The 22,666-nt window shown below is 38.3% G+C and overlaps 2 protein-coding genes across 4 annotated transcripts in view; one reads left to right on the forward strand and one right to left on the reverse strand.

The window, feature by feature from the left end:
- LOC123269920 overlaps positions 1-20,726 on the forward strand; it is a 28,125-nt gene extending 7,399 nt beyond the window's left edge. Inside the window, exons 1-2 of one of the 3 annotated variants that reach the window (XM_044735846.1) lie at positions 4,310-4,426; positions 18,753-20,726. In XM_044735846.1, the coding sequence (XP_044591781.1) occupies positions 18,768-20,294 (1,527 nt within the window). In that variant the 5' untranslated portion in view covers positions 4,310-4,426; positions 18,753-18,767 and the 3' untranslated portion in view covers positions 20,295-20,726. Of the gene's footprint in view, positions 1-4,309; positions 4,427-4,564; positions 4,660-18,752 lie in introns of those variants that run through there. The other 2 variants (XM_044735844.1, XM_044735847.1) reach the window with 2 other exon arrangements.
- Positions 1-22,666, reverse strand: part of LOC123269928 (adenosine kinase 2) — an 82,241-nt gene that overhangs the window by 23,480 nt on the left and 36,095 nt on the right. The window lies entirely within an intron of this gene.

Below are 22,666 nucleotides of genomic sequence, written 5' to 3' on the forward strand. Positions count from 1 at the left end.
AAATTACTTAATTATAATTTTTTTTTTTTTCAATCAATTACACAATTTTTTTTTCTTAAAAAAGGATGAGCGTTATGAGGCGTGCACTTTTGGATTTTCCAAACTTTTTTGTTAGTTTTCACAAAGGTTTAATTGTCGAGTAAAACACGAGCAAGCTTGTTCGAGTACTTTCTTATAGTTCTGAGAAATTTTGCTACAACAATTTTGTTTATAAACAAAATGCATTATTTATAATTTATAATTTATCATAAATTAAATTAAATAATTCAAATTATAGCGAATTTGCCGCGTAATGCATCAAAACGACATCTATTATATCATCGGATATAACATTTTCAAAAATAGGGATTTCATTTTTTTAAATTGGCCATAAGTGCAGTTGTACATTTATAATTATTTCCCTTTTTATTAGTGTCCATTTATATTAATGTCTAATTTTACTTAGTACTTTTATTATTATTTCCAAAAAATCAAATGTCCATTTTTAGAAATTTCCATATCCATTTATTCAAATATCCAAAAATACACATTTCCAATAATACAAAAGCAACACGAACAGGGATAAATTAATGTCACGCATAGTAAATGATTTTAACACACTAATATATAATATTTTCTATTATATTCACATATATTTATTTATAAATTATATATATTGCAGTGCATTAATATTCGTATTTTGCAAATTAGATTAAGCTTATTACTATTTCTATCAATCTATAATCTACTAATTATTAATGTAAGAGATAAATATCATTTAATAATATTATTTTATAAAATCTTATTCTTTTAACATTAGTTAATAATTATTTATAAGTTGGATACAGGATATAGATTGTTAATTTAATTTTTATATATTTCATTGCAATATTATATTAAAGCAAGTTTAACAAAAATATGTTATTTAACGGTCTTATTTTTTGTTACATATTTGTTACGTTATTATTTAGCCGTTGAAACAAGGGATCATAGAATTTTTCTCACACGTGTCATTTATGGCTTTTCCTCAGAATCTCAAGTACCTAAGGTTTCTCAGAACTCAACCACAATGTCCCTTTGTACTCGATAATAGCTTTCATTTATTTGAAACAAAATATACTCTATATAATAAATATTCTACGATACAGAACCTAAACTTTCTAATTTGGACAGTATTCACTATTTAAATTATGAATTAATAAAATAATTTAATATAATCTAAATTACATTTAAATTTGCACTTCACTGGCTGGTAGCGTCACCTACTGGATGCATCTAGAGACATTACACCTCAAATAAGGGTGAATAATCCCAATAATCCGCCCAGACTGTCTTTTGTAATACAATATCCGAACAAAAACAGTTTCACTGTAAAAAAAATCGCGCCAAGTCCACGTTCATAAGACTATTAAGAAAAAAAAAATTTTTTTTTTCTTTACAAAAAGATATAAAATAGAAAAATTTAAAAATCCAAGTAACCGATATGATTGTATTTGATTTTCGGAAATTAAAAAAAATTTTGTTGTAAATTTAAAAATTAAAAAAAAATTTTTGGAACGTATTTAGTGTGCGTGGTTGCAAAATATTTTACTTTTAATGAAATTCGTAAAATCTATTTACTAGGACTTTAAAAAAATTGAAATACAAAATGACGCACACCAAGTACGTTCCAAAATTTTTTTCTTAATTTTTAAATTTACAACAAAATTTTTTTTAATTTCCGAAAATCAAATACAATCATATCGGTTACTTGGATTTTTAAATTTTTCTATTTTATATCTTCTTGTAAAGAAAAAAAAAATTTTTTTTTTCTTAATAGTCTTATGAACGTGGACTTGGCGCGATTTTTTTACAGTGAAACTGTTTTTGTTCGGATTTTAGTATTTTTTGTAATTATAATCAAAATTTACAATTAATACCAACTTAAATCTCGCGTTGGCAGCATTTTTTACTGCAAACTATCCCCTTGAAGCTACAGTTTATGTAGATATAATTCCAGTGCACCCTGGCGGCCGTAAATGTAAGCTGTGAATTACTTTTTTTAACTGTAGTTGCGTATCTATAGGAGGATTACTACACATTTTTATTTTATCTAGTCTGTGGCGCTGACCTTTCTCCATCAAAAAAAAGTTAGGATCGAAATTTGTGAGCGAGCTATAGTATGTGCTGATAAAATTTAATAATTTCAAGTAAATAAATTGTTATAAGTGAATATAATTAATTAATACGGTGAAATAAATTATGAATTACTGTTATAATAAACAAATTGGGTAAAACAAGTATTTTAGAATTAAATAAAATTTCGCAGCCTCAAAAAACCGTTCTGCTTACAGTAAACACAGTCGGTAGTCTGGCGCTCCGTTTACAACGGATTTGAACGGAACTTGGCGCCAAATTCTACCGAATCTGTGGATTTGATGGCATATAGATTATTCGTAAATACTTCAAATATAAAGTATGGTAGTTTTTCAATTACAGCACTAGAGCGCATAATGCGGCATTGTGCGCAGTTTCGAGTGTTCCAATAACAGCAACGCTTCACACAGTTGGACACTCAAAAAACCTTTGCTCGCGGCTGTGATGCGTAAGAGTTACCAACGAGTCTACATCAAATTAAAAGTATTTTTTTGTATTGAGTTGGTATAATTAACGTTTATCTTATTATCTATCAAATTTTATTATTTTTGACAGTTGTAAGTGTATTTTATTACTATTGATAAATAATTATTATTGCAATAAAATTAAATATATACAATAAAACAAATTATATTTAACTATTATATTTTTATTTCTAATATTTAATTATGGATGACTAACTTAAACGAATTTATATTCTTTTTATTATTTTATCTTTATAAAATGAAATCGTTTTTTAGATTTTTATATTTGTAAGCATTGTCATGATGTGATTGAGGGTTTTGAATTAGCCGCTTAACATGAATGTTTCCAAAGATTTTAAAGATTTAAATATACAGGTAAACAAATATTTAGATTTTTAGATTGCCAAACTTTCGAATATTTGTTCAAAACTTGAAGCAATACCAACGCAATCTACTGCTGCATTTCTTAACTAATCTGTTTCAATTAAACATGTGCTAATGCGGCACCGTGCGGCAATGAGTCGCACTGTGCTCTCGTAATTGGAAAACTACCTATAGTACTTAAGGTTGCACGGACAGTACCCCGTAAGTCATAATAGAATCTAAATTTTTTTTCATCAAAATTAAAAATTTGAATACGAAAATTCATTACTATAGTTTAACCGTTACCTTACATTATTATTAATTAAAATAATTGAATAATTTCATTAATAAAAACAATGAATAGCCAACGTTTGACTCAAGTATTTTTTCACAAAACTCAGACCTGGCAACACCGCGCATAACAGCTGTTTATATTTATCTAGCTGTGTAGTGTTGAGTTGAAAAACATAACCCATAAATAAATATACACAGGAATTATTAAAATTCAAAATTCGCGCGTTCTGTTCTGTGCAATGTTGCCAGACTGCGCTGAATCACGTGGTTTATTTATTTTTAAATATGTCGGCCTGAAATTTTCGTGAATTTCGAATCTTTTGCATTAAAATATCTTTAAAAGCTTTCGTCAGAAAATTTTCATTTTATTTTTAACGTATTCTACAAAAGTTGATTCACTGAAATACAAGTTTTTTGTTTTTTAATCTTCCTATGAGGTAGTCAAATAAATCGATATATGTGCAATCCGCCAATAGTCTCTATAGGCTAGATGTTGAATTTCAATTTTTTAATAATTTATTAAAGCATAACCTTTCGTCAGATCTAATCCAAAAAATTAATTTAGACGTATGAGATAGCAATTCATAACATATCAAAAAATTAGCTTTTGATATTCACAAGTGCATTAGTGTCCGAACAACCTTAAAATATAATTTGTAATAAGTCTAGTAAAACTTAAGCCTACAACACTTGAGAACTATCTCGAATACTAAACTTATAGCTATATATTTTACTCTAATCCTATTACAATAGTGTTCTATCTCCTTACGATACTTATTCTAATTACAATGGATGGGAAATTTCTAGAGAGTGACCAGACGACTAAAATATTAATGGGATTTTCCTTAGCGTTCTCTAAATTATTTTATAAGTTTCTGAATTTCTCGCGCTATAAATTATCATATTTTACTCTCGCGTGATGGCGCCACCAGCGACTAGGTTAACCGTGATAACATCACACTACGCAACTAAATGCCTTGCAATTGTCAACATTGTTTTTTTTACTGATAAAGTGTGACACTAAAATCAGCTGACGTTGAAATTTTTTTTTAATAGTTAAATAAGAACTAAAAGACGATTTTTTAAGAATTACTATAGATTGTGCAAACTTCCTACATGTCAAAATTTTCAAATAATTTTTTTTAATAAAAAATAATTATAAAAACTGTCAAAAGTCAGCTAATATTTTTGTAAGTTAATTTGTAGTGATTTGTCAAGTATCAAACATAATTATTAATTATAGTTAGATCCTACAATTTTTTTACTTCATGATACTAAAGTAGGCTGACAATTGTCAATTTTTTAAATTTTTATTAACAAATAATTTACCTACAATAAAAAAAAATTTCTACTAATAATTTTTTCTAAATTTAAATATTAATAACAGTGAAAATTTAAAATAGTGAAGTATTATTAAATACAGGTAAGAAATAAAAGTAGAAGAGTCTATAAGATATTTCGTACCCACACTCTCCACAGTTGACAGAGGTATTCCTACAATAAAATAAAAATACATGAGAGTGTGAAGTTAGTCAATAGTCGAAACGAGCAAAAAAATGAGACCTAATTCCTTATTGGCCGAAATTAAGGCGCGCGCGCAGCGCGCTATTTAAATTTCTAATAAGTACAAAGTTTAATATTTAATAACTTATGGGGGCATTCCATAGTGACTGGTGGGACATTTGACTCTGGAATTCCATCAATTAGAAGCTATAATTATGTGACTGAAACTTATACTATAGTAAAATTCATCTTATAATATAGAAGAATAATTAATTAACAACATCCCTTTGTCAAAAACCTCCATTACTCTCTAAGTTTCTTGTAATTATTATTTGACTAAGTATGACTGGTGGGACATCGAAAAATCCTTCTCTCTTACCAAAGGTATACTTTAAGTCCAATTTCAGTTCGACCACTAAACTTTTAAAAATACTTCCCTCTCAATACAAAATTTATTCTACAAACATTCAATATTACGAAAAATTAGACTGATTACCTACGTAGAAACAATTAAAAAAGTTTTAACTTCCCGCTAAAAATCTCAGATTTTCAAAAATCGGGAAGTTATTGTTTTTACCCCGTTTGGCAAAAATCGAGTTTTCATCAGATCTCGACGTTTGAAGGTCACAGGAAGCTTCCCTGACTACCCCCGCGATGTTGTCACTATGTCTGTATGTATGTATGTGTGTGTGTGTGTGTGTGTGTGTGTGTGTGTGTGTGTGTGTGTGTGTGTGTGTGTGTGTGTGTGTGTGTGTGTGTGTGACTATGTGACTCGCTTATAACTTTTGAACGGTTGAACCGATTTCATCGCGGTTGGTGCCATTCGAAAGGGCTACGCTGAACTTAGATTTCCTGAGAATTTGAACCGATTCGGACCGATAGATTTTAAGAAATCTTGAAAAATCTTAAAAAATAAGAAAAAATCATTTTTGAAAGTAGTTTTGGGAATATCTTTTAAACGGCTCTATCGATCAACTTCAAAAACTAATCCGCCCTTAAGCTTGAAAAACCACGCCGATCGGCGTCAACCCGATCAAAATCGGTTGATTCGTTCGAGAGATAGCGTGAACGAAAGAAAACCGAAAAAAACCGAAAAAAGTGTTTTTTTCACATAACTTCGTCATTTCTTCTCGGATCACTTTTGATGACATGGCATAATTTATAGAGCTTAAAAAACCACGTCGATTGCCGCCAAAAACGTAGAAATCGGTTAATTAGTTCAAAAGATATCGTCAATAAAAGATTTGAAAACAAGTGTTTTTTTAAAATCACTGCGACATTTTTAACTTCCCACTAACAAAATCGAAGATTTTCAAAAATTAGGAAGTTATTGTTTTCACCCTGTTTTGAAAAAATCGAGTTTTCATCAGATCTCGACGTTTTAAGGTCATAGGAAGCTTCCCTGACTACCCTCGCGATGTTGTCACTGTGTCTATATGTATATATATGTATATATATATATATATATATATATATGTGTGTGTGTGTGTGTGTGTGTGTGTGTGTGTGTGTGTGTGTGTGTGTGTGTGTGTGTGTGTGTGTGTGTGTGTGTGTGTGTGTGTGTTTTCCCTTTTAGGGGGGGGAATCCTTTTTACGGATTCTAGGCATAGTTGTTTGGCCTGGATATGTGGCGACTCGACGCAGCGTCATACTAAAAACTCGACGCTAACGCCCCTACCCACTAAACCCTAAACCCCTTTCTCTTCTATCCTCTGATCCCCCATGGTACCGCCGTAAGGCATTTCTTCGCGGGGGGAGGAATTAGCTGCCGCTCTTCCTTCTGGTGGCTAAGATGTTATTTCTTCCTTCTAGATTCTGTCTTTTGCTCTTTTTCTCTCGATGGAACGCAGCTCTGTAAGCACTTCTGTGGCAAAAGTGTTCGTTGCATTCCAGGCAGCTTCTGAAGACAGCATTGCTTCTACGACTGACTCTGGTTGACTTCTCCTCTTCAAGATCCTCTCCAGCTCCTCACGTTGTGGATTAAAACGCGAGCACTCGAAAAAAACGTGCTCCGCATCTTCAGTGACTCCAGGGCAGGACGGGCACTCCGGAGAATCGTCATGCCTAAAGCGGTGAAGATAAGCCCGAAAACAGCCATGTCCTGACAACATCTGCGTTAGGTAGTAGTTGACCTCTCCGTGTTTCCGGTTCAGCCAAATGTCGATCTTTTTTTTTAGTCGATGTGTCCATCTACCCTTCTCTGCGGCATCCCGCTGAGATTGCCATCGTGCGATGCTGTGCTGTCTTCGTTCCGTTCTGAGTTCTTCTGCGCTCAGTGTTGTTGACCTCTTTCGTTGGTAAAGGTTCCTTCTTTCTTCAGCTAGGACTCTGAGAGGTAGAGTTCCAGAAATTACGCACACTGCTTCCTCAGATATTGTGCGGAAGGCGCAAGCTACTCTTAGGGCACTCAGGCGATATACTGGTCCAGCCTTTCTCCATGCTTCTTGTAATTCTAGCGCATCGGCCCAAATGGATATTCCGTACGTAAGCACTGATGTGACTACAGTTGCCAACAATAGTCTCCTGCTCTGCTTTGGGCCTCCGACGTTAGGCATCAATCGTGCGAGGCTTGCCCTTACTACTGACGCTTTGGCACTGACGTGTTCCACTTGCTGTTTAAAGTTGAGACGGGCATCAAGCATCACTCCCAAATATCGGATATAAGGTTGTGATGTGATTTCTTGTTCGCCGACTCTAAGATTGATGGTCTCTAACACTTTCCTGCTGGTAATAAGCACTGCCTCAGTCTTATGTTTCGCCAGTTGAAGATTCATTGTGTCCATCCACTGGTTTACTTGCTGGAATGCTAGATCAAACATGTGGTGAATCTCGTCCAGGTGTTTAGCGACAATCACTACGGCCACGTCGTCCGCATACGCTACAAGTTTAATATTTCTTGGGATCTTTAGCCTTAGAAGCCCGTCATACATGATATTCCACAGCAGTGGGCCAAGAACAGGGCCGCTCGGACCACCTCCGGTGATTTCGTACTCTTTCGGACCGTCCTTTGTGTCATATCTGAGGACTCTATCCGTGAAGTAGCTAGCTACTATTTTACTTAGGTATCCTGGCACGTTCTTCTCTTGAAGAGCTTGCATAATGCAGTCCCAGTTAGCAGAGTTGAAGGCGTTTTTGATGTCTAACGTCGCCACCAGGCAGTACATCTTCGTACCACCCTTCCATCTGGTTCCTGCAATTGCCTCCTGGGCCGTAGTAACAACCAGATTGATCGCGTCCAGGGTTGATCGTCCTTTTCGGAATCCATACTGGTTGTTTGCCAGGAGTGGATGTGCAACTGCTTCTATTCTTTGATGAATTATGCGTTCGAATATCTTACCGGCTGTATCCAGCATACAAAGTGGACGGTAAGATGACGGCTCTTCTGGTGGCTTTTTCCTTTAGGGAGTAGAACCAGTCGTTGTTGTTTCCATTTCCGAGGAAATGTCCCTTCCTTGAGGCACGTATTGTAAACTTTCAAGAATAACGTTGGTGCTGCCTTTATGGCTGTTTTCAAGGCAATATTAGGGATTCCGTCTAGTCCCGGCGCTTTGTTATTCCCTACGCGGTTACAAGCCTCCATTAGTTCTTCTTCCGTGACAGATGGAATGTCTTCAGGGTTTAGCTGCCTTAACTGGCCGGTGAATACCGGTTGTTGAGGAAACAGCACAGTAACAATCCTCTCTAGGAGCCGCGGACACGTAGGCGACGGCATTGGCTGGTATTTCAGGTGGGCCGTGACCACCTTGTACGGTTTGCCCCATGGGTCCTTCTCCACTTCTTCGACGAGTTCTTTCCAACAGCGTCTTTTATTATCCTTGATGGCTTTGTTTAGTTCCCGACGGGCCTTTTTATACTCTGCCACCAGTTCTGCAAGGTTAGGTCGACGGAAGCCACGCTGTGATATTCTTCTTTTCCTGAGGCATTCTTTACGAAGAGCGCTGATGTGATCGTTCCACCAGTGCACCGCGGGTCTTCTATTTATGCCTCGTTTTCGTGGCATACTGGCGTCACAAGCTTCGGTCACTCTTTTCATAAGTTCTTTAGTCTGATCTTCTGCGCATCCAGCGGTGATCGGGCCATTATCCAAAGCAGTCGTCAGCGTACCCACGTCGAAAGATTGTACTCTCCACCGAATGTGGTTAGGTAACCTACTAGTTCCTCTAGTATCCTGGTCATTTGATATCTCCCAGAGAATCGCGTTGTGGTCACTGGCAGTGTAGATATCCAGCACCTTCCAGTTGAGGTTACCTCTCGCGAGGCTGCTACTGACGAACGTGAGGTCTACGATGGAACTTGCGTCTCCTTTGGTGTAGGTTGGTGTGTCACCACTGTTGAGTAAGACTACGTCTAATGCAGTAAAAGCCTCAAGTAACGCTTTACCTCGTGCGTTAGTTAGCTTGCTACCCCAGTCTGCTGCCCAGGAGTTAAAGTCGCCGGCTATCGCGACTGGATGATGCTGCTTCGCGTCCTCTGTCAGTCGATCCAGAAAGTTAGTGAAGTCAACAATAGAGAGGCTAGGTGGTGCGTAGCAGCTATAGAAGCGAACGCCATCTACTGATACTGCTACAAAGCCGGCATTGCAATTATTAACTACGCTCTGGAATGGGAGCTTGCCACAGGACCAAATGACGGCCCTAGTGGTCGTGTCCGTTTCCCATAATTTGCCTTTAAGGCATTTATATGGCTCAGCTATTAGTACAAGGTCAGGCCCTAGTTCACGCACTGTCTGCAGAAGCAAGTCATGTGCAGCCTCACAATGATTAATGTTTAGCTGTAATATTTTCATGCTCGTTTATTTGTTGTCTTCTGGAGAGCTTCTTGGAAAACTGGGCATTTGCTAGAACCAGCCCGGTGGGCAGTATCTGTTGAGCCGGGTTTTTCATCACATAACATACACTTTGCTTCATTAGGGCATTTAGCTACTAGATGGTCAGTTTGTCCGCACTTAAGACAGAGCTTTGATCGATATATTCCGCTTCTACACTGGGCAGCAACGTGTCCATAGTGCCAGCATTTGAAGCATGCTGGTGGCTTTTTAACAACTCTAACCCGGCAGTTCGACCAGCCGATCTTGATCTTGCCCCTTTCTCCCAGTACTGTCTGCGCTGTTGTTATTGGTAGTGTTACTAGCGCAGTTTGGGTACCTCTGTAGGCTGGTCTGATTTTGATAGCTCCTTCCGGTATCTCAAAGCTATCTCCAGCTACTTCCTGTAACGCCGCCTGGATGTCATCTTTAGTTGTTGTGTCATCGATGTCCCGGATTTCTAATTGCTCCTGTGGGCCCTTACTGATGACTTTGGCCTCCTCTTTCAGGATACTCTGGATCGTCTTTTGCAGAGCTTGTCCTTTGTCAGTGCTCTTTCTAGAGAGCTCGATGAGCATGTCTCCGTCTCTGGTCTTGCGGATCTTATCAACCGTATCGCAGACTTGCTCATTAGGGACTTCCTTCTTTATTCGGCGCAGTATCTCAGCATAGTTCGCCTTTTCAACAGGCCGAATTATTAATGCGTCCGCTCTGGTGAATTTTAGCGGTTTTTTCCGCTTAGGCTCAGGTGGTGACTTCTCAGACAACTGCTTCAGGAGTTGCTCTTTTCTTCCTTTCTTTCTTCTTTTTCGCTCCTAGACTGTACTTTTTTCCAATCAAGCGCCTTCGGTTGTTCTCTGGTCTGCACTGCCTCTCCTTGTGGAGGGCTTTTCTTCATATCCTTTTTCTTCACGACTCGATTGATTGTTGGGTCAGGAGAAGGTCGGTCTTTTCTCTTACCTGACTTGCTGCTGGCTTCACTTTTGTCTTCCGCGACTGATTCACCGTCACCTTCAGCTCCGGTGTCCATTGCTTCGTCAGTCACGGCGACAGCCTGACAGGCCTTCTCCGGTGTAGCATGGGATATGCGCTGCAATGATGAGCGCCACTCCTCGTCTAGCTTCTCAAACCTTTGAAGGGCGTTAGTTACACCGGTCATCTTGGATTTTATCTCTTTGTGAATGTTGACCTTTGGTTGGACGAAATCATTCAGCTCACTAATCAGCTTTTCAAGGCGTTTGAGCGCTTGCGAGCGCTTCATTTCAGCGCTTGCGTCAATCGCTGCTTGTTGGGCATGTAGCCCGTTTCCACTCTTGTTTGTTTCCTGTAGGTTACTCATACTTTTTTGATTTACCAGCGCATCGTACGGAGTGGAGCGGGTTGTCATAACTAAGAACGGGTGTACCCTCGGAGATATTACTCCTACCCCAGTTCCCTGAGGCCTAGCCGACACTTAGCCAGTCCCGGAATACACGTACGGACTAGACTCGCTCGGAGCGGTGAAGATTCCGATCTCTAACACTCACTGCGTACTTCCTGATCAAGGCCCGAAGTGGCTGGCTCCTGATCCACTGCTGCAACTTACACCTCGGCAGAGCAAGCTCACATCAGCCGTGGCCTGCATCGTCGGAAACTACGATACAGGTTCCGGTCACTCCCAGTGGGTCACAGCAGAGAACGATCGTCTTGTTAGGTCAGTTAGTGTGACCAACCCATTTAAAGGGGAGTTTTGTCCACGGGAGCTTATTTTGTTTGGTTATTTTGCTTGGCTCCTACCCGCTGTACCTCATCAACTAAGAGATTAAGTGTCATCCAAGGACAGCGAGCGTTCTCCCATCCGCTCGGGGAGACGCGCCCGGTAGCAGTATCTCTTCTGCCCCGAGTGTGTGTGTGTGTGTGTGTGTATGTATGTGTGTGTGTGTGTGTGTGTGTGTGTGTGTGTGTGTGTGTGTGTGTGTGTGTGTGTGTGTGTGTGTGTAGTCGTTAAAAGAATTTCAATAGAAAATAGCAATATATGTATATTATCCGATCAAAAATTAATTTAGAAAAAATGAAAATAAAAAGAGCTAAATAAAATTTACAAATTAAAAAATCTATGTAATTAAGTATTGATTAATTATAAGAACATAAAATCAAAATATTACACATACATATAGAGCAAATATACTCTCAATAGTTGGATCTTTTTTCAACACTACCTTTTTGATAAATATTCTTCCACCAAAATTTAAATCTATGTATTAATTAAAAATTAAATAATTTATTTTTTTTTCTGTCTACTGCTATATTATTTTCAATTATTTTTTTTTCTAAAAAGTACATTTAAAAAGAAACATTTCAAAAAAAAATCATCCTAATAAGTTAAATTTCAAAAAAGTTATGGTTATTTAAAAAAAAAAAAGCTTTCTGTTTTAAATAACTCGTAACTTTTTTTTGGTTGGGTAAAAAAATTTGAAAAAATTTTGAAAATTGTTTTCAGTAGGGTAAAGAAAGATACCAAAATTTCAAAAAAATCGAAAAGGGTCGGGTTCAAAAGTGGTCAATTTGGCATGGAATGCCCCATATTTATTATTTTAACTTCCCGCTAAGAAAATCGAAGATTTTCAAAAATCGGGAAGTTATTGTTTTCACCCCGTTTTGCAAAAATCGAGTTTTCATCAGATCTCGACGTTTGAAGGTCACAGAAAGCTTCCCTGACTATCCCCGCGAGGTTGTCACGGTGTCTGTATGTGTGTGTGTGTGTGTGTGTGTGTGTGTGTGTGTGTGTGTGTGTGTGTGTGTGTGTTTTTTTTTGTAGGGGGGGGAATCCTTTTTACGGATTCTAGGCATAGCTGTTTGGCCTGGATATGTGGCGACTCGACGCAGCGTCATACTAACTCGACACTAACGCCCCTACCCACTAAACCCTAAACCCCTTTCTCTTCTATCCTCTGATCCCCCATGGTACCGCCGTAAGGCATTTCTTCGCGGGGGGAGGAATTAGCTGCCGCTCTTCCTTCTGGTGGCGAAGAGGTTTGTTATTTCTATCTCCCTTCTAGTTTCTGTTTTCTGCTCTTTTTCTCTCGATGGACCGCAACTCTGTAAGCACTTCAGTGGCAAAGGTGCTCGTGGCGTTCCAGACAGCTTCTGATGACAGCATTTCTTCTACTATTGTCTCCGGTTGAATTCTCTTTTTAGAATCTTCTCTAATTCATCGCGCTGTTGGTTAAAACGAGGACATGCAAAGATCACGTGCTCCACGTCTTCAGCGACACCTGGGCAGGATGGGCACTCCGGAGAATCGTCGTGCTTAAAGCGGTGAAGATAGGCTCGGAAGCAGCCGTGTCCTGACAACATCTGCGTAAGGTAGTAGTTAACCTCTCCATGACTCCGGTTCAGCCAGTCGTCGATCCTCGGTATAAGACGATACGTCCATCTTCCTTTTTCTGCAGCGTCCCACTGGAGCTGCCATCGGTCGAAGCTGTTTTGCCGTTCTTCAGTTCTGAGCTCTTCAGCGCTTAGTGTAGTTGACCTTTTACGATGATAAAGGTTCCGTCTTTCCTCAGCGAGGACTCTGAGAGGCAGAGTTCCGGAAATAACGCACACTGCTTCCTCGGATATTGTGCGGAAGGCGCTGGCGACTCTTAAGGCACACCGTCGGTATACTGGTCCAGCCTTCCTCCATGATTCTTGCATCTCGAGCGCTCTGGTCCAAATAGATATACCATATGTAAGCACCGATGTGACTACAGATGATAACAGTACCCTTCTGCTCTGCTTTGGCCCTCCGATGTTCGGCATCAGTCGTGCTAAACTTGTTCCCCACTGCTGACGCCTTGGCACTGACGTGTTCTACCTGCTGCTTAAAGTTGAGTCGGGCATCAAGCATCACTCCTAAATATCGAATATAAGGTTGTGATGTGATTTCTTGTTCGGCGACTTTCAGCTTAATTGTCTCTACCACTTTCCTGCTGGTAATAAGCACTGCCTCAGTTTTGTGTTGCGCCAGTTGCAGGTTCACTGCGTCCATCCACCGGTTAACGCGCTCGAAAGTGAGATCGAACACATGGTTTATCTCGTCAAGATGTTTGGCAACGATCACTACGGCTACGTCGTCTGCATATGCTACGAGTTTGACGTTTCTTGGCAGAGTTAGTCTTAATAGGCCGTCATACATAATATTCCACAGGAGCGGGCCTAGAACTGAACCTTGTGGTACACCTCCAGAAATAGCATACTCCCTTGGACCGTTCTTCGTGTCATACTTCAGGACCCTGTTTTCAAAGTAGCTTGCTACGATCTTAAGAAAGGTATTCCGGTACACTCCTCTCTTGGAGGGTCTGCATGATGCATTCCCCAATTGGCGGAGTTGAAGGCATTTCTGATGTCTAGGGTCGCCACCAGGCAATACTTCTTCGTTCCACCCTTCCATCTGGTTCCTGCGATTGCTTCCTTGGCCGTATCAACAACCAGTTTGATTGCGTCCAGGGTTGATCGTCCTTTCCGGAATCCATACTGATTGTCTGCCAGGAGTGGGTCGACTACTGCTTCAATTCTCTGGTGAATTATGCGTTCGAATATCTTACCCGCTGTATCTAGCATGCAAAGTGGGCGGTAAGATGACGGTTCATCCGGTGGCTTTTTCCCTTTAGGAAGCAGCACTAACCGTTGCTGTTTCCACTTTCGAGGAAAAATCCCTTCTTTGAGGCAGGTGTTGTAAACATCCAGGAATAATGCCGGTGCTGCCTTTATAGCTGTTTTAAGGCAATGTTAGGGATTCCGTCTAATCCCGGTGCTTTATTATTCCCTACGCGGTTGCAAGCCTCCGTCAGTTCTTCTTCCGTGACAGTTGGAATGTCCTCCAGTTCTCCTTGAGCTAGCTGGTAGTGAAGCTCGCGTTGCTGCGGAAACAGCGCGGTAACGATTCTCTGCAGAAGTTGTGGGCATGTGGGTGCCAGCATTTGTTTGACTTTTAGGTGATTCATGACCACCTTGTACGGCCTACCCCACAGGTCTTTGTCCACCTCGTTGATGAGCTCTTTCCAGCATTGCCTCTTACTATCCTTGATGGCTTTGTTCAGTAATCGACGGGCTTTTTTGTACTCTGCGACCAGCTCCGCATAGTTAGGTCGTCGATAGCCACGCTGGGATATTCTCCTTTTCTTTAGACACTCTTTCCGAAGAACGCTGATGTGGTCGTTCCACCAGTGTACTGCCGGGCGTTGGCTTATGCTGCATTTCCGGACCATACTTGCGTCACAGGCCTGGACAACTCTTTTCATCAGGTCCTTGGTCATTTCTTCTGCGGGTCCAGTAGTAATCGGTTCACTATTCAGGGCTATTATCAATGTGCTTGTGTCAAAAGACTTCACTTTCCATCCAATGGTATTGAGTGACTTGATTGGTCTTCTTGTATTCCGGTCATGTAATATTTCCCAGAGAATTGCCTTGTGATCGCTGGCTGTGTAGATATCCATCACCTTCCAGTCGTATTTCCCACTGATGAGGCTGCTGCTGACGAAAGTGAGATCTACAATAGAGCTTGCTTCCCCTTTAGTATAGGTTGGCGTATCACCACTGTTGAGCTGGACTACATCTAGTGTAGAGAAAGCTTCGAGGAGTGCTTTTCCTCGCGCATTTGTCTGCTTGCTGCCCCAGTCTACTGCCCAGGAGTTGAAGTCACCGGCAATCGCGACCGGATAATGCTGCTTGGCGTCCTCGGTCAGTTTGTCCAAGAATTCAGTGAATTCAACAATGGATAGGCTAGGTGGTGCATAACAGCTGTAGAAACGGATGCCGTTAACTGTTGCTGCTACAAAGCCGGCATTATCATTGTTAACTACACTCTGGAAGGGATGCTTACCACAAGACCAGATGACAGCCTTGGTGGTGCTGTCAGATTCCCAAGGCTGGGTATTCAGGTATCTATATGGCTCTGCTATCATTACTAAGTCTAACTCTAGTTCTCTTGCTGTTTGCATAAGCAGATCATGTGCAGCTTCGCAATGGTTTAGGTTTAGCTGCAATATCTTCATGTCTGTTTGTTTGTTATCTTCTGGAGTGCCTCTTTAAATACTGGGCACCTGGATGCGCCGGCATGATGAGCCGAGTTCTCCGCACTTTGATCCGCGCATAATACACATTTCGCTGGGTTTTTGCATTCAGCAATCTTGTGTCCCTCTTGTCCGCACCTAATACATAGCTTAGACCGATCCACATTGCTCTTGCACTGGGATCCAACATGTCCAAAGTGCCAGCACTTGAAACATTGGATTGGTCTCCTCGTAGCTCTGATTCGGCAGTTGGTCCAGCCGATCCGGACTTTACCACTTCCTGCCAATATCTTGCGCGCTGCAGCTGCTGGTAGTGTCACAACAGCTGTCTGAGTACCTCTGTAGGCCTTATGAATCTTAATTGTCCCTAGTGGTATCTCGCAGGTTTCTCCGATTTCCGTTTGCAATGCAGCCTGAATATCCTCCTTGGTTGTGGTACCGTCAAGATCTCGGATTTCGACGTCTTCCTGTGGCCCTTTGCAGATTACCTTCGCGTCTTCTTGGAGGATGTCCGCGATGGTCTTCTGTAAGGCTTGGCCTCGGTCAGCGCTCTTCCTCGAAAGCGTAATCAGCAAGCTCCCGGTCCTAGTTCTTTGGATCTTATCCACTGTAGTACGGACCTGTTCGTCAGGGACGTCCTGCTTTATTCGCTTCAGAATTTCAGCATACTTTGCCGTCTCTGCGGGGCGGATGATCAGTGCGTCCGGCCTAATCCGTTTGCGCGGTTCTTTCCGATTAGGCTCTGGCCTGGACTCTTCCGGCGGTTGCTTCTGGAGCTTTTCTACTGCTTGCTCTCTCTTGGACTTCCTTGACTGGACTTTTTGCCATTCATTCACCTCCTTTTTTCCGCCGTTCTGTGTTACCGCGTTTTCGGGGACTTGGTTTAAGGTCCTTCTTCTTCTTAGTACGGCTGGTCATTGAGTCTGGGGAATTTCGTTCTTTCCTTTTCCCAGGCCTGATTTCAGTTCCAGTTTCCTCTCCGTCTCCGACAACTGACTCGACGTCACCCTCGCCACCTGTGTCCATCTCCTCGACAAACGTGTCGGCTTTTGCTGGTGGAACCGCTGTCACACTCGTCTTCATCACGATATTACCGTGTTGTTGTTGGATTTCCTGCCATTCTTGGTCCAGTTTTTTGAACCTTCTCAGGGCACTGCAGATGTTCGTCGACTTCGACTTGATCTCCTTGTGGACATTTTGCTTGGTTTGGAGAAAGTCCTGCAGTCCACAGACTAGCTTCTCCAGATGTGCCAGCGCATCTGTCCTCTTCATCTTTGCACTAAGTAGCAGTGCGTCTTGCTGGGCATGAGGCCCGTTTTCACTCTTGTTTGTTTCCTGTGCATTACTCATACTTTTAATTTACCAGCGCATCGTACGGAGTGGAGCGGGTTGCCATAACTAGGAACGGGTGTACCCTCGGAGATAGTACTCCTACCCCAGTTCCCTGAGGCCTAGCCGACACTTAGCCAGTCCCGGAATACACGGACGGACTAGACTCGCTCGGAGCGGTGAAGATTCCGATCTCTAACACTCACTGCGTACTTCCTGATCAAGGCCCGAAGTGGCTGGCTCCTGATCCACTGCTGCAACTTACACCTCGGTAGAGCAAGCTCACATCAGCCGTGGCCTGCATCGTCGGAAACTACGATACAGGTTCCGGTCACTCCCAGTGGGTCACAGCAGAGAACGATCGTCTTGTTAGGTCAGTTAGTGCGACCAACCCATTAAAGGGGAGTTTTGTCCACGGGAGCGTATTTTGTTTGGTTATTTTGCTTGGCTCCTACCCGCTGTACCTCATCAACTAAGAGATTAAGTGTCATCCAAGGACAGCGAGCGTTCTCCCATCCGCTCGGGGAGACGCGCCCGGTAGCAGTATCTCTTCTGCCCCGTGTGTGTGTGTGTGTGTGTGTGTGTGTGTGTGTGTGTGTGTGTGTGTGTGTGTGTGTGTGAAAGTATGTGAACCGCTTATAACTTTTGAACAGCTTGACTGATTTCATCGCGGTTGGTGCCATTCGAAAGGGCTTGACTAAACTTAGATTTTGAAAACTATTTGGATCGATTCAGATCAATAGATTTTGAGAAATCTTAAAAAAACTGAAAAAAAAATTTTTTTCAAATGTGGTTTTTTTGGAATAACTTTTAAACGGCTTAAAGGTTCAATTCCAAAAACTAATCAGCTCTTAACCTCAAAAAACTACGTCGATCGCCACCAGTCCGGTCAAAATCGCTTGATTCGTTCGAGAGATATCGTGAACGAAAGAAAACCGAAAAAAGTGTTTTTTCGGAGTAACTCCAAAATTCCTAGCGCAATCAATTCAAAATTTAAAATTCGTTATGAGGCTTAAAAAACTGCGTCGAATGCTTCTAACCGCGTAAAAATCGGTTTATTCATTCAAAAGTTATTGCGGTTTAAAAATTCAAAAAATAGTGTCTTATCAAATCTCTATCAGACTTTTGAGCTCGAAGAGCTCAAAAGCATAGGAAAGCAATCTCTTTGAGCTCGGAGAGCTCAAAATAACCCATAAATTGTATTTTTGAGCTCGAAGAGCTCAAAAACGTCTTTGGTGCAATTTTAAGCGCCTAAGTATGGAATTGGCGGGAAGTTGCAGGGATGGCCTTCAGGGTCAACCGTTTTCCTAATTTTTTTTTATTGTGACTGGTGGGACAATTACAAAATGTCTACATAAAGTTGTTTATTAAAAAGACTTTTATATTATTTCAACCTTAGAAACATTATTGTTTATATATTCAACTATAAACTATTTAGGATAATTAAAAAAAACTAATTAAAAAACACAAATAAAGGATTAAGCATACTGACAACACGATTCTGATAAACTTAGGAGTTAATTAATAACGAACATAAAAAAACTTTATCTTAAAACTATAATAATAAATTTGTTAGTTAATAACAAACAAAAATTGAATTCGCTCTTAAAACTATTAAAACAACATTTGACCTGAATACAAGTTGGTACGGCTGAAAAGTTACTAGGAGAAAAAAATCGATTTTCTTATTAATTAAAAAACATTTACGTTACAAATTAGTAAAATATAGATTTTTGATAATAAATAAGGACGTAAATTAGAATGAATTAGAGAAATTTTTTAATTTTAGTCATTTTTTCTTTTCGCATGGAATGCCCATTATATATTTATCTATTATTATTATTGCAGTAAAGAAGATATAAAATGGATCCTGAATTTAATCCAACAACAGATGGCAACGCACTGATGTATCAAGCCATCGAAGAAGACAAATTAGAAGATATTAAATTGTTATTAGAAAATGGAATGAATGTAAATGAACCGATAATAACAACTGAAGAATTTGCTGGATTCACAGCATTGCATGTTGCATGCATGAAAAATAAAGATCACTTGGTGGAGTTACTAGTTAATGATTATAAAGCAGATGTCAATGCAATGGCTGCTGACGGAACTCAACCTATTCTTTTGGCTTGTTTTTATGAACCACTCGACGAATCAATCGAATATCGTAACAAACGAAAAATAGGCAGTAAAATAAAAACATTGGTGAAAGCTAATGCAAATGTTGATGCCGAATTTGGACAAGAAATTTTTTCAAAGCACGTCAAAGACAGAAAATGGTGTCCCGATTTTGGTGACAAAATGCCACTAGTTGCATATACTATTATTTATCATAAACCATCAATAATTGATCATCTCAAAAAAGTCAACTTAGACATTATAAGCCTTACAAATAAAACATTGCTAATGTACGCTGTTGAAAACGAATGTTATCATTATATTCCAGTCATTATGTCAAATGTTAAAGATCCTCAATTGATAGATAAGTTGATAAATCACCGCGATAATGATGATGTACCGCTAACTCATTATCCACTCCATCCTAAAATATATGGAAAATTTCGATATCATGAAATGACGACGATCTGTGATCGTTTGAGCCCAATATTTATTCGAGACTTATCAAATTGGAGGGCTGACATGTATGCACTGATAAACAATGACCCAGCAACATTTTTGCCCAATCTATCAGCTTACAAAAGTTGTCCATTGCTACTAGATTATTCTTTGCCTTATTATACTTCTATGACCTTATCAAGGGTTTTATACTACGCCACGCTTCCTATAGATGAAAGGCCTGAGCATTCAGTACGTTACGAGTCAGAAGTTCAGCGAAATGATTATCTAGCACGAATCCGAGAAAATCGAGAAGAGTGTATAGCTATTGCTCTAAAAGATCTGGTCTTTAGGGTTGCATTCAGATTACCTGTTCCAGAAGAAGAAATAAAATTGATGGATGAATTAATTGCCAGCAACGGAAAAATCAGAGAGATTGTTAATGACTACAAAATAAATTTCATTGAATATGCCTTAAAGGACTTATTTATTGATTTTGGTGATAATAAAATGTCAATTTATGATTTTTTAATGCAAGTTTTTGACTACAAAAAATTAAAATTTTTGGCGCGGAAAGATAATTTACTGCATGCCCTGGAACAAGCTTTTAGCCTGACTTTTGATGATTATTCTTTCTTTGAGACCTATTATTATCCAATTCAAAAAAGGTTAAAAGATGCTATGGAAAGATTACGACTTCTCGAAAATTTGAAGAAAATTTCATCACTTAGAAAAGCTATACCGTTACCGTTTGAAGTGGTATTAGAAATTGTTGGGTATCTAAACAACCAACACTTTAATGTATTTATAAAATCATTCTATACTTCGTAATTTTATATTGAAGCCAGTTTTAGTTTTTTAGTTTTAAAAAGAAAACTTATTTTTCAATTATTAACAATTTACACATTTAAGTAATAATCTAATTCATTCAATTAGCGATATAGTTTAATTCAAATCAGTCTTAATTTAGTGACTCAAACAATGTTTTTTCTCTATTCGTCTTGATTAAATCTTATTGTCTAAATCTTATTACAACATCTGAATTTTATCTTATTAATCGAATTTAAAAATCAATTACCCTGTTAACATTAATCTTGTACCTTTTCCATAGTTTTATACTATTATAAAGAAACATTGTAATAATATTATGTATAATTATAATCATACACATTTATTTTGTAGCTTTAAGTACCTTGCTATTCGGCCTGTGCCTTGGATTCTATTATCAATAAATAAAAATAAATATAATAAATTTTCTTGTAACAACTTATACATTAATTTTTCTTACATCTAATTTCGTTGTTATCTCTTGATAATACTATTCAAAATATTTATTTAATTAAATTACCTTAATTTATCCGCCATCTTTGTCAGTGAATTTGTTGACGAAGATAATTAAGTTTATTATACAATACAATACAAGAGAAGTATAATAATGTACGTGAACAATTAACTAATAAAAAAATAAAACACGTGCTAAGTGGTCAATAAAGCGCGCCAGACTGAGAAGCGTTTAATTTAAATTCTGTGTCATGGCGGTCACGCGCATGCGCGTTACTTTTACAATACATATATTTACACAACTCACAACTAAACATCGTGTACTTGTAAACATAATCTTTAATAAATAGTGCTTGTTTGTTTTTTTTCAAATTTATTTGAGCAATAGAAATTATTCAATTGTTCTTTTCTTGAATAATAAAGTATGACACTAAAATCAGCTGACAAAAATTTTTTATTATTAATTAAATAAGCCTCAAAATAATTATTTTTTAAAAATTACAATAGTTTTTGCAAATTTTCTACATGACAAATTTTTCTGAAAATTTTATCAATAAAAAAAAAATTATAAAAACTGTCAGATGTCTGCTAATATCTTTGAAATTTAATTTATAGATGATACTGAAATTGAGAGACATCTGATAATTTTTAGAATTTTTTTAATAAATAAATTATACTAAAAAAAAAATTATTTAAAAATTTTCATCTTTAAAGCTCTAAAAAATTATAAATACAATTCTTAAAAAATAATTTTCTGAGCCTAGTATATTTTTCAAGAAAAACAAAAAAATTGTAAAGTGTCTGCTAATTTCAGTGTTATATTTATAGTGATTTGTCAAATCTTAATTACAATAATTAACGATAGCCGGACTCTATAATTTTTTTTCATGATACTAAAGTCAGCTGACAACTGTCAATTTTTTGAATTTTTATAAATAAATTACAATGAAAAAAACTATTTCCAGTAATAATTTTTTCTAAATTTAGATTAGATTAGATTAGATTCACTTTATTTGTGCCAAAGCCTAACGGCCAGATGGCAATTTTCAAGTACACAAAAAAAATATTTTAGAGTACAATTATTCAATAACTAGTTATATTTAATAACTATTAAATTTAAATATTATTTACAGTGAAAATTCAAACTAGAGAAGTAATATTAAATACGAAGAAAAAAAAATAAAAGAGAGCCTATAAGATATTTTGTACCACATTCTCTACAGTTGACAGAGGTATTGGTATAAATTTTAATATTTAATTACTTATATATTAGTTTATCAACAGAAAACGACTGTTTGAATTATTTGAATTATTCGAATTTCGAATAGCATTATTCGATTTGATTCGATTCGAACACTATTCGCACATCCCTACCCTGATAGCCAAGTTGGCCGCAACTTTCTGTCAATCTACTGCCGCAACTTGTCACCAACTTGGCGGCAACTCTTGGAAAGTAACTCGGTTGGTGTCAACTTGTTCACCAAGTTGTCACCAAGTTGTCGGCAAAAGTTGCTCTGAAACTTTTTCACACCAAGTTGACGATCAGTTTCTCAAGAAATTTGGCGACATATTGCGGCAGTAGATTGGTCTCTTTTTTCTCAGAAACTTGTAGCCAACTTGGCGCCAACAGTTACAAATTCGGAAGTTGACCGCAAGTTGTCGCTAAGTTGGTGGCAACTATCTGACACCAACTTGGTTGGTCTGAAACTGTGGCTATCAGGGTGGTGGCCAGACTTTATTGTCCTCAAATAAGGGTCAATAATCCGCCTAGACTGTCTTTTGTAATACAATATTTGATGGCATATAGATTATTCGTAAATACTTCAAATATAAAATATAGTACTTAAAATATAATTTGTAATAAGTCTAGTAAAACTTAAGCCTACAACACTTGAGAACTATCTCGAATACTAAACTTATAG

This window comes from Cotesia glomerata, linkage group LG7 (assembly GCF_020080835.1).
Source record: "Cotesia glomerata isolate CgM1 linkage group LG7, MPM_Cglom_v2.3, whole genome shotgun sequence".
NCBI classification, from domain to species: Eukaryota; Metazoa; Arthropoda; class Insecta; order Hymenoptera; family Braconidae; genus Cotesia; species Cotesia glomerata.